General features: G+C 41.7%; 1 protein-coding gene across 1 annotated transcript in view; it reads left to right on the top strand.

The window, feature by feature from the left end:
• Positions 1 to 13767, top strand: part of SORCS3 (sortilin related VPS10 domain containing receptor 3) — a 306703-nt gene that overhangs the window by 258659 nt on the left and 34277 nt on the right. The window contains exons 15-16 of the mRNA XM_054382068.1: positions 9307 to 9424; positions 10826 to 10959. Of these exons, the coding sequence (XP_054238043.1) occupies positions 9307 to 9424; positions 10826 to 10959 (252 nt within the window). The remainder of the gene's footprint in view (positions 1 to 9306; positions 9425 to 10825; positions 10960 to 13767) is intronic.

Below are 13767 nucleotides of genomic sequence, written 5' to 3'. Positions count from 1 at the left end.
TAGTTATTAAATTAGGAAAACAAGGTGATTGAGAGGATATTGACAGTTGCTATAATGAGCTGCATTCCCGTGTCATCTGATCTAATTTCAAAACCTTCTGGAAGTAATGAGTAGCTGGGACTTTGTGAGCATATGATCAATCTGCTAATGCCATCAAGTGACTTTACAATGGACAAGAAAATGTGTGTTACAGGAATTCCCATTTTATCCCAGCAGATGATCAGTTTACACCCTAGAGTAAGACAGTTGATTACCCATATCATTATCTTTGTTTCCAAGACTTAAAGACATTATTAATGATCACAGATTAATCAGCGTCACCTTTCTCCCCTCTCCCTCCCTGCCAGAGCAATGCTCTGTCTGTTAGCCTTCTGATTGCTGCATGAATTCACCTAAGCAGCCCACAGAGGCACGATATTGATCGTGCTGCTGATGCTTGCAGTCTGAGCCGAGATCCTTCTGTGGCACCTGCATAGACAAATCAGGTCATGAGAACATCTGCTTAGAGTAATCTTTCTCAGACAGTTATGAGATTTACTGGGCCTTAGAACGAGGATGTCTGTGCCCTGAGATCAGTTCCCAGCAGTTGCACTTTGTACTCAGAAGATTCCAGCCACTAGTTATAATGCAGCCTGTATTCTTCAGCTTTCTAGGGCAAACATTACTCTCACTGTGCAAAGCACTCAGGCCTGGTGTGGGTTGTACAACTCACATTAGTTCCTCAGAGTCTTTCATCTTTCTGTTAGAGCAAGCCATGAAGTATTCTGGTACCCTGATCCCTCTGGGGGACTGAGAAACCGTATGGCCTCAGCTCTTTTTCAGCTCAGCCTGGCCCTGATCCTGCATGGGGCAGAGGGTGGTACAACACACCAGCTGGGAGCTTGGAAGGCTCAATGCTGGGTTGCCTGCAGAGTTCACTCTAACAGATTTTTCATCATTGGACTGCAGTGAGTTGTGGAGAGCAGCTCTCCAGAGAAGCCATACTATAGTTTGAGGCATTTCAGAAGCCTTTATTCTTAGGGAGAACTTGTGCTCATGTGATTATTGTACATGGTTTTCTTGTTTGATGGATCGCTTTGACCCAAACCTGTGAAAATTCTCCCACTAGCTGCTCACCTACGATGTCACACTGTTACTCAGCCAGGTACAGATCTCATCCCCTCTTCTGAGCCTTCTCTTTGGTACCCTGTGCCAGGTAAAGCTTCTCCTCCTGCTCCACCACAAACTACCTTGGTCACATCTCTTTGGGGCTTACATGTTCTCAGCAGTGGTGTTCACGTTTATATTGGGCAGCTCTTGCTGGGAATCTGCTGACCCATAGGGTGGAAGATTGAAGTGTCTGCACTTGCCAGAAGTTGGATAACATAGCATAAGGGAACCAGCTGCTTCTGTTGGGACCACAGGTGTGTTAATGGAGGAAACACTCAGATTGCTGATACCTGCCAATGTCTTATCTAGAAGAGGGAGACAGCATCTTCAGGTTTCAAAGCTGTCAGAAACTGGTTGTCTTTCATGAGTGCTTTGAAGAAGAGAGAGAATACTTCTGAAAAACAGCATTAAAAATTAATGTGCATTCCCATCCCCCTTCCCAGGTGTCTCTCACTCCCTTTCATGTTGCTGATATTTCTTTTGAAGCAATTGTCATGTAAAGTGGTTTGGGAACATTGGAAATAAATTTTTTAAAGACCAGATTGCAAAAGATTTGGTTTGTCATTCACTAAGTTCTTATTTTGATAACACTTCATATTAAAAAAAAGAAAACATTTTCTTTGTCTTTCTCATTGCCATGTGCAACTAATGGAGAAGTCAGGCCCAACCTGTACATGATTATACATTCTGCAGATTGCTTAGTAATTGCACCAAGCATTACTTGCTAACAGAAAGATCGTGTTGTACCATATCATTTGCAGTGGTTTTCCTTTTCTGCTGGCACTTTAAAGGAAGTGCCCACTGAGGAAGTGCCTAGGGCTGTTTTCCAAAGCTGAGAGAAAAGGGTCTGCCATGATTGTATTATTTATTGTAAGATTTTGGTTCTTTTATGTTTTCACAGAAACTCTTCTCCTGCCCCACCTCCTCTGTCCCTCCTGACCTGGAATTTGGCAGTGCTGCAGCTTTCCATGACCAGTTCAATATGGATGGCCAGTCAGTGAATCTGGTCAACACTTCAAATTTCTTATCTGTAGAAAATCTCCATGTCGTGGCATTCAGTTTTACTTGAAAGTAGAAATAAATCACTTCCTCACAAATTCTCATTTGACCTTTCCCCATGGGAAACAGAATACAGACCAAGATTTTGTGGAACAAATTTGTCATCATGGAAGCTGCTGTCGGCTGTTGGTGTATTCATAGTTATGTTTCCTCTCTCTGAATAGCAGCAGTAGAACAAGGCCTTATATCTGAGAAGGTCTGTGGGAAATACACTACTTTGCACTATCCAAAAATCTAGGTCCAAATGAGTGGTATATTTTATTTGGAAAAAATTGCATCTCTTCTTTTTAGAAAAGAAATTACCATTTTTCATACTCTTTTTCTGTCCACAGACAGCAGTCCTGAGTCATCACCCAGGTGCCCTCAGGCTACTGTTCCTATTTAACAGGTCAGCCAAAAGCAACACTGAATTAAAAGCTCCAAAGTGGCTCTTAAAAGACCGTATTTATTGTTTAGAAACAAAATTAGTGCATTTTGTTAGCAATTGCCTACTTTTCCAGTGTCATCTTTCATCTTTTATGTTTCCTTTGTTTCCCATCTCTTGCTCTATGCATCATCTTGCCAGCCATGAGACAGTATAACTCTCCCTCTCCCTATGCTACTCTCTAATTGCAGATCTGTGTTCCTTTCAGTTGGGTGCTACTCCTTGTCTCAGTCCCTTTCCATCCAATTTCCATGTAACTAGTGACCTCCTTTAACATTAATTTCATCTAGACCCTAATAAAAAACAATTGGGAGGTTACACAGCCCATTTGGTTTTCTCTGAAGCCATGATTTATGTTTAATTCATGTGGAAATAGCTCATCTCTCACTCCCCATTCATAAAATCTAACCCTGCCAGCATAATTTGCAATGGTTCCATTGCTGCTTGTGTGGTTTTGGCCCTAACCACTCAGCCTGCATGTAGGAGCCTGGTCTTGCTTTCTGGTAGTTTTCACACAGAGGTGGCTTCAGATCCAGATTTTGTAACAAACTCTGTCATGTGAAATTGTCAGCATTTTCTTTTATTGTCTCTAAAGCTATAAATGTCAACAAGGGATGGAGGTACATTTATCTACCAAGTCCTTCTGTAAGTGTGTGCACTGAGTCAGGATCTCTAGCAAAGGCTCAACATTTTCCTAAGTAATGTAGGACCAGGGTAGCCTGGCTTGTGGGGAGAAAAATCCAAATAAAATCAAGACAATTATGGAAGTGAGAGAATCCTTGTACAGGGACAGAGTGAATTCTCAGCTAGAGCTAATATGTTTGGCTGGATCTGGAGTTTCTGCTAGGCCATTCTCTCCTCCCTCTGCTCACCCCAGTTTAAGTTACCCAGCACTCTGGCAGCAACTGCTTTGTGTTGCCTCCATGTACTCATGCTGTGCTGATCTTGAACCAATCAGTTCTACTGGGGTGTAAAGTACAATAGCCCACAGCAACCCCCAACTCAGATCTGGCTAGGCTTCTCATCTCCATCTTAGTGCTGGCTGTATAAGTGCCAGAATAGGTCTTGCAGAAGAGCTTTGTTCCCCAGGCTTGCCTGGAGCCACAGGAATGGAAAAGCAAAGCTTAGATATTTACAGGCTTTACCTGGCACCCCACTCAGGTCCAGATCTACACGGCATGGCCAAAAGCTAAATGACTTTAGAGTTCCTGAGAGCAGACCAGCCAAACCTGAATAGCTTTGGTCCATGTCCTTCACACTGATGGGTTCAAGATGATGCTGCATGGATCTACCCTGGGTGACTAAGAGTCAGCCCTTCTGATACCTGTCCAAGCTGTGTGTAGAAAGGAGCTCTCTAGTCTATGCTATGCTACTACACTGAGAGTAGCACTGATCGCAGCACTGACCAAGCTCTGCTTGTGAAACTGCATTGGTAATATGTGTTGGGAAGGGAGATTTGCCCTGGGTGCCTAGTTAGCTGTTAAAGTTGCAGCAGTATCAGCATGTACTTCTCTTGCTCCCTTCGAAGGGAGAATGAGCACCTTCAGTTGTGGTGTATTAACTACCCACTGCTCCTGTAGCTGTGGTTGTGCATGTCTGGGGCTCCCCGTCATTTAGGTGAGAGAATTTCACCCCCTCCAGTTGACTAGAAAAGAAAAACAACCACCACACACTGCCAGGAGGTGGTTCTTCCAGATGGTGCTTCATAGCACTTCCTGGGTTCATTTGCCCATTAAATAATTACTTTTGCCATTATTTGTTAGAATCACAGATGTAAATGAAGAGAGATTTTTAACTGAAATCAGACAACAGTCTCGCTTGACTTTCTCCCTCTCTACATTCCTGCAACAAAAGTGCAGATTCTGCTGAAGCATTTACCAGTTTGGGTGATTTTACTGTTGGGGATTTTTTGCTTGCTGAGGCACTTCCACTGCAAGCATTTTTCTTTTACAATAAAAGGGGGGAAAAATCCAACAAGGTTGGTTTCAGGCTTTGCTAAATGAAACAGTCTATTTATGATGACACTGCAATTAGCTTTTTTTTGTCAGTGTTATCAATTAAAGTATGTATTTGGCTCTCTTTCTTTCTGGTTTTATGTTGATCCATCCATCTATCTGCATGGTTAGTTCATCTCAAAAGGTGCTATCTATTAAGTACGTTATATTTTTTGCATTTATTTTTAGATATTCAAAATGCTTTGAACCTAATCTATAGGGCCTAATCTTTTTAGCGTTTAACTTCAGAGGCCCCCAAGGTACTTTGTGAGAAGGAAAATGAGGTACCTTTTCATCTCTCTTACTTTGTTTTTCAAGGAAGGAAAAGCAGTTCAGAAAGAAGAGTATGTTTGATGGTTTATGTAGTGTCAACTCATGGGCACAGCTGAAGACAGGGGGCATTTGACCATTACTTTGACCATTACACGTGAAGTAGCTAGGCTGACTAGTGAGGAGAGAAGTCCTCCATCTATGTGCAGACCAGCCAAGTACAGACAGTTTCAATGCATGCTTGCTCCATATAATGTCTGGCAGTTTACTTCAGGAGCAATAGAAGGGGACTTGATTTAAGTCTGAGAAGACATTTCTATTTCCATGCTTGGGCAGCTCATCTGAAACAGCCAGCAGGGATAGATCCAGATGGATACAGCTGGTGCCTTTCCTGTGACCAATACAGAAGCTATTATTTGAAATTAGTTTCTCATACCCTAGGCATGGACAGGGATTGAATCTATAGACCAGAGGTGGAGGAGTTGTTATCTTGTGACCCTTAATTCATTCTGTTGACCTGTCAGGAATGAGCAGTAATGAATTACATAGAAAGCACAACTATCAACAATTCAAGGAATGACAAGGCCAAAGCAATGCAATTTGACAAGATACCACATAAAAATAAAATTCCTTGAAAGTAGATTCTGTAGAAGGTTATCCAGTCAGTAGATACCACATTTGTAACTTAATTAATGAAAGGTATAATTATAGCAGAGTTTACCAATGACCTATTCCAAAATCACTTCACCATGAATCTGTAAGCATTTCACAGTTATTTTCCAGTTTACTAATAATTTTTTTTAGTGCAAATTAATGACACCCAGCCCTGGTAATAAAAGCTTTGCCTTAGTTCTCTAAAGAAGGAATTGAGAAACATTTTCTGGTTTCTTAGTAATGTTTTCACTGTAAGTTAGAGACAGTTGAGAAGATTCTCTCCTGTTAGCTAAGGTTTTGTGTGGAGTTTGAACTCTCTACTCTGAGGGACAGAACAAAATCTGTCCTGTCTAAAGACTGTCAATTACCATTCCATGGCTTAGACTGGTGAACCTATGTTAAATGGAGTGTAGTCAGAAAACTGACTGTCTATATGCCATCTAGATTCTTGCATTTATTGCTTCTCAGGTACTTCCAGATCAGACTGCTTAGAGGGGGAAAAAACCAAAATATACTTTTTTTTGTTTTGGCTTCCCAGAGTTGGACCTTGAAAACTCAGATCTCTTCTTTTGTCTTCTATCCTTGCAATTCACACTCCTCTAATTACATTTAGTGTAGTATTGTTTCCATTTAAATTATAGCAATTATATACAAAGACCTTCTTTGAAATCATTTAATTAAAGAGTAGCTAGTTCTCTGTGCTTTTGGAATGCTAATATATTGCCTTCTATTTAGGAAACTGGTTGCTTTCCATTAATTATCATTTTCAGAGAAGAATTTCAATGGCAGAGTGTTTTTTTTTTTTAGTTTATTTTAATAGATAAAAAACTCTAAGTGGTTCTGACAATTTTTTTAAAGCAAGAAGAAACCTTTTGATCTTTTGCTGAACGAACAGTTAGCTAAGGGTCAATCTGAGGAAGATCATTTTACTTGAGATACACTGACTGCCAGAGCTTTGGATTTCTCTAGCCATGTAATCTTCCAGGTTCAGGCAAATGTTTGTGTTTGATTATGTTCTCCCCTCCTCTTGCTATGTTTTCTATGTAATAAACACCCAGGTCAAAGCCTGAACTGGTATAAATCTGCTGGTTTCTGCCTGCCGAGTTGCTCTCCTGCAGTAATGACATTTCAAGCATGTGTCACATCCAGGATAAACAAGATTCATGGGAGAGCTGCCCAGCTGTGCAATAGTACCCTGACAGCAACAGAGTGTGTGCTGAAAGCAGTTGTGGCATAACAGCCAATGGCATTTACTCAGTGCCAAGGAAAAGTGGGGAGAGGAACTGGAATTGGAACTCCTACTTGGGTACAATTTCAGAGGTTTTCTGCATCTCCCTTCTGTGCTATTTCCCATTTCTTTCTTCTCCCTCCTTCTCCCAATAAGTGCCACGGCACCCTGTGTTGCTCTGGCTTCCGTGGGTGGATCTTGGTCCAGGATCTGCCTTCTGTGTTGAGGAACAGGATTTGCAGATTCTTCTGTAGCTTTGCCTGAATACAGCGGTGTTTCCTATCACTAATACCCCACAATTAGGGTTCACTAATAAATGTTCTGAAGAGACAGCAACCACCTACCTAATAAATCCCTTCCACCACACACAAGTTCCTCCCCACCTACTCATTTCTGACCTGTATAATCGTTTATCGCAGGTGGTTCTTGTATTATACCCTTGCCCCTTCTTGTCAGCTTCTTGGAACTTGACTCTGTGAGGCAGAACTTAGATACAGAAAGTTGTCCACAGCAAACCCACAACTTCAGGCTGTCAGAACTTCCCCACCTCCCTTGCTCTCCCAGACACCCATGAGCTGAGACAGGTCTAAATGGGAGAGCATGACTGATTCTGGATGGACTCTGGTTCAAGAAAACAGCACAGTGCAGAGGAATTTTTGGTGCAGGCTACAGTCTACAAGGAGGAATCATTTGGGCAGTGAGAGGAGAGCAAAGCTAACAACTCTGTGTGATTACAGTGTAAATTCAGATGAAGTAATGCAAAGAATGGTGGCACACTGGTGACACAGCAGCATCTGGATCGCAGTCAGTGCTTTGGAAACTTCAAAGTTTTCTCTTTGGTTTTTGTTTTGCTTTCTCAGGGAAATTTGTAAATAATTTGTCTCTCTCCCTCTTTCTTTTGTAGTCTGGAATAATTAAAACAGCAAAAAATTTAATTGTATAAGTGGCTTGAGTAAAATTGTAGATTGGTGGTAGTTTTATCATGATGCCAGAAGTCCTTCTTTCTCTGCCCACTATGTCTTGGAATAGGAGTAGTACAATGACATTTCACAAGTGTCATGAATGAGTTTCAGTACTTACAGAATTCTTAAAACCTGCAGCTTGTGTTTTAGATAAGGCTTTAGGGTGTTTTATATATTTGAGATAGTCAAGGAGTTGGCATGTTATAATGACAAACCAGCTTGATCATTGTTGGGTTTTGTTGCTTACATGTACTGAGATGTTCCTCCACCAATGACAAGCTGTAGTCTTGTTCATGGCTTTTAAAGCCTGCTCACCTGTCCTAATCTCCTCCTATCACACCCTCTTTGAAAATCCAACTGCAGCTGATTTAAAAGCTGCTTCTTACTGAGGAAAATCACAACTGGCTAAGGGAATTGGAAGCTGTTACTTAATCAAAAGCTGAATACCATGCAGTAGTCATGCAATATTTCTGGGTGGATGGAGTCTTTTGTCTGGGTACCTGGTGTAACTAATTAATCAAACCAGGGTTTTGCTTAGATGTTTTGCTTAGATGTTCTTTGATGAAAGTATGAGCTTCCAACTGTTAGGCTCCCTTAATAGCCATAATGATTGTGTTTTGGTGATGTGTAACATCAGTGCTTCGTGTTGCTTTGGTCCTTCCCTTCCAGACACTTAGCAAGCACATGGCTTTCCCTGCATGCAAAGGAGGGCTGTGTAGTTGGAATGGCATTTAGAGAGACCTGACCAGCTCTGCTGCCATGTTCTGGTCCAAGTTCATGCAGAAGCCTCTGGTGCTATTCGATTTTATATGATCTTCTTCATCATCCCATTTGCCTCAGATCTCTGTCTGAGTCCTTCCACTATTTTTTGAGGGCTCAGCCTTCAGCTCCAGCTGCTCCTGTATATTACCTTACTCAACACAAGCCTTCTGTTGGCCTGGAGTTACATGGGAAAATGTGTGATTTTCATCCTGAAAGTCAACTTATTGCTTACTTAGATGATGAGTGAACTAGTCAAATTAAGGAAAACATGCTACTGATAACTAGCTGCAGCCAGCATTTACCAGGTAGAAGGGATCTGCTGTCTTTGCAGGTCACTTGCTTGCAGTCCATATCCCAAATATATTATTTTGGGTATCAGCAGTAAAGAAATTTTGGGAATCAGCAGTAAAGAAACTGAATCAGCTAGAAAAGTTTTGATTCCGAGACAACCAAGCCACTATACTCAAGAGAATAGCTCCTTGGCATTAGACATTACTTTCTAGTCTGGTTTAATGTTCCAGAGTGATACCTAGCTGTCTGTATTGGACTCAAGGCCCAAAGTACTACAGGCACAGAAGACCTTCCAACAGAGTCTATGCAAGAAATCAGGAAAAGGCTAAAAAAACCCTAGGATGTTATAGGAAGAGAAAAATGTTATTCATGACTGAATTACATTTTTCTGGCACCCAGCTCAAAGACTGCATTGTCTTTTGCAACAGAGATTCATGAGAAATTATTTGCTTAATGGAAGCATATCTCCAACTGGCTCTGGTTCTTTTTTTCCCCTTTCTCTTCCATGCTCAGAGTTTTTGGGCACTTCAGTCTCCGTTCTGAATGGCAGCTGGTCAAGGTGGACTACAAGTCTCTCTTCAGCCGAAGGTGTAACAAAGATGACTACCAAACCTGGCATCTGCACAATCAGGTATTCACACTCTGTAGAAAGGAAATGAGTTGTTTTCTTTTGTGTATGCTCTGTGTTGGCAGCTCAGAAAGTACCTGTTCTTTTCAGCAGAGCATATGGATTTTTTTGTATCCATCAAGTCACTCTTCTAACCTGCTGATGCTTTACTTCCCATGAGGAATATGCATGGATAAACCCAGGACTGGGCAAGTTGGGGAGTTTGTTTAACTTCTTGCTGTATGGAAATGTTCTATTGCAACAGCTGGATCATTTTGCCCTCGGTGCTTAGGGCACTGTAAAACCTCACCTTGTGATTGAATTGTGGGAGACATTGAACTCTTTGTAGGTCTGTCAGTGACTGATGAAAATAATTTTCTTTCATTTTGCCTCTCTTTTCCCCTACTCAGAAATGAAAATAAAAACATTTATTCATCCTGCAGGTTCTGCAGGTGTCTGTAAGACCCTGGGGAGCCCCTGAATAAAAGACATCAGAGGAGACCAAATTTTTTTCAATCTATATAGGAATTTAGATTCTCCATTAGAGCTCAGTACCCTCTGAAGATTACTTTTGGGTTACTGGCCACCAGTATGATGTCCCATTTCCTTCAGGGCAACATAACTAGAGCCAGAACTATTGGCACTGTGATATTCCTGAATGAAATACATGAATTAGGAATGAGCATTAACTTGGCAAGGATGTATCAAATAACTGAAGCCATAGAATACATTAAAATAAATTAAGTGAAACAAAAGGGAAGTCATGTCTAACCAGGCAGCCATCTTGGGAACCACTGTTAATGGGAAAGAGAAGTATTTCAACCAGGTGTTTTCTTTTTATGTACTTCTATGCAGACAAATTATTTCTGCCTCAGAGAAAATTCTGTTGATGTTTAAAACCCCCAATATAACACACCATCAAAATTATTTGACCCCCATAATAGATACATCTATCAAGGAGAGAGGAGGGTAGCCAGAAGTCCTGGGTTACACACCTACATGTTGTCCCTGTGCTGGGTTTCAGGCCTGGACACCTCTTTCTGTAGTAGATTTCATCTGACATATGAAAGAAGCTTGAAGTACCTCACATTTTTTTTTTCAGGATAATTCTTAGGACTAGATAAATTGATGGATGCCTTTTGAAATATGGCATAAGTGAGTGTAATAGCTTGGGCACCCAGGCATTTTTGGCATTTTGTCATTAGCATCCCAACTAAGTGCTGAAAATGTGCTCGTGGGTCCTTCCAAGGTGGCTTTTGACTTTAAAAAGCCGCAGAAGGGATCTAGACTTGTCTCCCAACTTTCCCAGGGATGATTGCTTGCTTTCATTGCCTTTTATGTCTTTTGACAAAATGCTCTGTTTAGGGTCCAGCTTGCCACTACAACTCTGTTTTTCTTTCTCCTGTTGTTCCTTGGCTGATGAAGGGGGAGCCTTGTGTGATGGGAGAGAGGAAGATCTATAAGAAACGCAAGCCTGGAGCCCAGTGTTCCCTGGGTCGAGACTATTCACAAACTGTGGTTTCTGAACCATGTGTCTGTGGTCAAGGGGACTTTGAGTGGTGAGTATGTGGCTCTGGAGACGTTTGCAGAAACTGGTTTTTGTACCATTGGCAATGACTGAGCTACTTCCCAGACAGAAAACCTTGCAGAGAAACTAGGACTCGTGCAGATTCATACCACACAGCATAAATGTGATACCCAAACCTGTTGTATGACTGAGGTGTCCCTGTCATCTGCAGGAGAGATTTGCTAATCTCCAGGAGCAATCCAAACCTGGAATTCAAAACAGAAAATTGCAAGTACTAATGGACATGTTTTTGTCCATCATTCCAGAAGAGTGACAGCCAGGCCTCTTTTGTGGTCCACATCATGTCCCCTAAAGGAGAAAGACGGAATTTCTCTATCCTCACTTCGAAGGGAGAAAGCTAGAAAAACCTGCACATTTTTTGCATTATTCCTTTGAATTCATGGGGAGTGTTTGTTGTTTTTTAGCAATGTTCTGTTGAGAAATCTCTGAAAGGATTTCTGTGACATGACTATGCTGCCAACCCTGGTCAGATGTAGTTACTTGTTGTACATAAATACTGGTATTTCTAACTTAATGGGACCATAATTTCCAAACTGCTTTAAGGTCACTTTGAAAGCAGCTTAAAAATAAACCAGGGAAAAAAATAAACCACTGCTTGATATTGCTTGACTATCAGGGAGAATGCATAACAGCCTGTGCACAAGAAATTCCTAAAGGCAACCTGTGATGGGCAATATTTCAAAGATTTAAGACTTGCAATAGCTGTGATGCTTCAGCATAAATGATCAGAGTATCATTCAAATGGAGTTCAGAATACTCTGAAAGCAGATCAACTGAGAAAACATTTTCCTTTTTACAGTATCAAGATCAGTGTCTGATTTGGGTCTGGTGTGATTCCTGAAAACTTCCCTTACTTTTGATCCTTCCTGAAGAGACGTGAGGAGTGAGATCTGGACACTTTTTTGGACTTAAGCCAGATGAGACTCAGTTCTTTTTAGAATATGGATACATTAAAATATGGTAACAAAAGAATGAAAATTACAGACCAAAGTGTCTCCTCGAATATCGGAGTAGTTTGGCTCGAAGAGAGGCTCAGGGATATAGAACACAGATTTTCGTCTTATCTGGATGGATGTTTAATTTGTTTCTAATGCCAGAATTACATCTGAGACTCCTTAGCTTGACTCAGGAGATCTTTCCTCTTTGTTCTCATCACAGGGACTTGCAGGATGAACAAACTACCTTGCCCTGCAGTATTTGCCCTTGACATTGGCATATGCTTCTTAGCTGAACCAAGCACCAATCTCCAGAGACACTTAACGAATTTTCTTCTTTGGGTTTTCTTCTACTTTTCTGCAGCTTTGTGCCTTACCAGCTTTCAATTTTCACAGTGAAGCTTGCCTTTTCTAAGCTCTAAGTGGAAAACTGTGGTAGCTAAATTGCCTTTAAGTGCTGTTCTGCCTTTGAAAAGGGTCTGCATCAGACTGCACCTTTTCAGTCAACCGGTGTGTTCCTTGCATGCATTCAGTATCATTTTTGCTTAACTTTCCCACTAACAGGAGAGAATATTGCTGTTAACCTTGTCAGTCCTGCAGAGGAAAAGCAGTTAGAGGGCAGCAAGCTGGCTTTTGTTTTACACCTTTCACTTCCAACAGAACTGTTAAATGACTTCCTGTGGCAAAATTGTTACAGCTGGTGATGGAGAATCGGAAGAACCAGCTTCAGTTTAAGGCTGTGTTTTGATGCTAGTCTGCAGGGCTGACTGGAAGAAGGTCTGGAGAAATCAGTTTGGAGAAAATGCTAGTGGTGCTGGAAATAGGGCACCAAGCTTGGTTGTCTTAGAAATAATTTGCACAGAGAAAGGATGGACTCATCTGCTCTGACTTGTGGCTTCTAAAGGATGAGACAGTTATGTAGTCAGTGGCAAGACACAGGCTATTCTAGAATACAGTTCATCTGCCTTTGCCTCCACTGACTAGAAGGAAATATGTCCCCACTGTGGGTATCTACATTTGGAAGGATAGCTCCTACTCTTTCACTTGATGCTTTTGCAAAGGAAAGATGTCCACTCAGGCTTTTCTGGCTGGGTTCACAATTGTCAGTTGTTCTTGGAAGCACTGATGAGCATGTCTCTTGTGTATGAACTCCTATGGAGTGTTAGGGAACACAGGAGAGTCAGCAGCTGAGGTTGTGTGTGTACACTGAGCAGCAGGTACCAACAGACAGTCCCTCTGTGTCCCCAGTAAATAGATTTGGAGGCTGGTTCTGACCAGAGAACATTTCATACTCCTAGGTGTGATGACACCTGCCTTTGGGAGTTGTGCAGACAGGACAAATGACTGCAGGAGCCCTACAGCACAAGCTGTGAGGGCTGCATTCCCTCCCAATTCATTTACAGTGCCCTTGTGCCTGTCTGCTTCATGTTGCAGTGCTATCTGTTCCCTGCTGTTAGGTATAAGGCTGATCTGAATTTCAGGGGCATAAATCATGATCCTGGGCCCCAGTTCAACAAATCCTCCTGAATCAAGATCAGGGCTGACTCCTGCCAACCCTCGCAGTCATTTGCAGAAGGAAACCCTGGCCTTTTTCTGACAAAGAGAATGGCAGAAGGAGCTTGGAAGTGTTATTAAAATACTCACTGATCTTTCTTTTCCCTCCTCCTGCTTCTTTATTTACTCTGTCAAGATGGCTTTCCTGAGAAAGACAGCGCAGCAGCTGGACTTGATTATTTCCTTAACTTATGCAAACCCTGGGGCTTATGAGAAGGAAGGTGGGCAGCATGTGAGGTTTTAATATACATTTACCAGAAGCTAATGAACAAGCACAGAACCTTCAGGGC

This window comes from Indicator indicator, chromosome 7, assembly GCF_027791375.1.
Source record: "Indicator indicator isolate 239-I01 chromosome 7, UM_Iind_1.1, whole genome shotgun sequence".
Classification (NCBI taxonomy): Eukaryota; Metazoa; Chordata; class Aves; order Piciformes; family Indicatoridae; genus Indicator; species Indicator indicator.
This window is presented reverse-complemented; position numbering and strand designations above follow the sequence as displayed.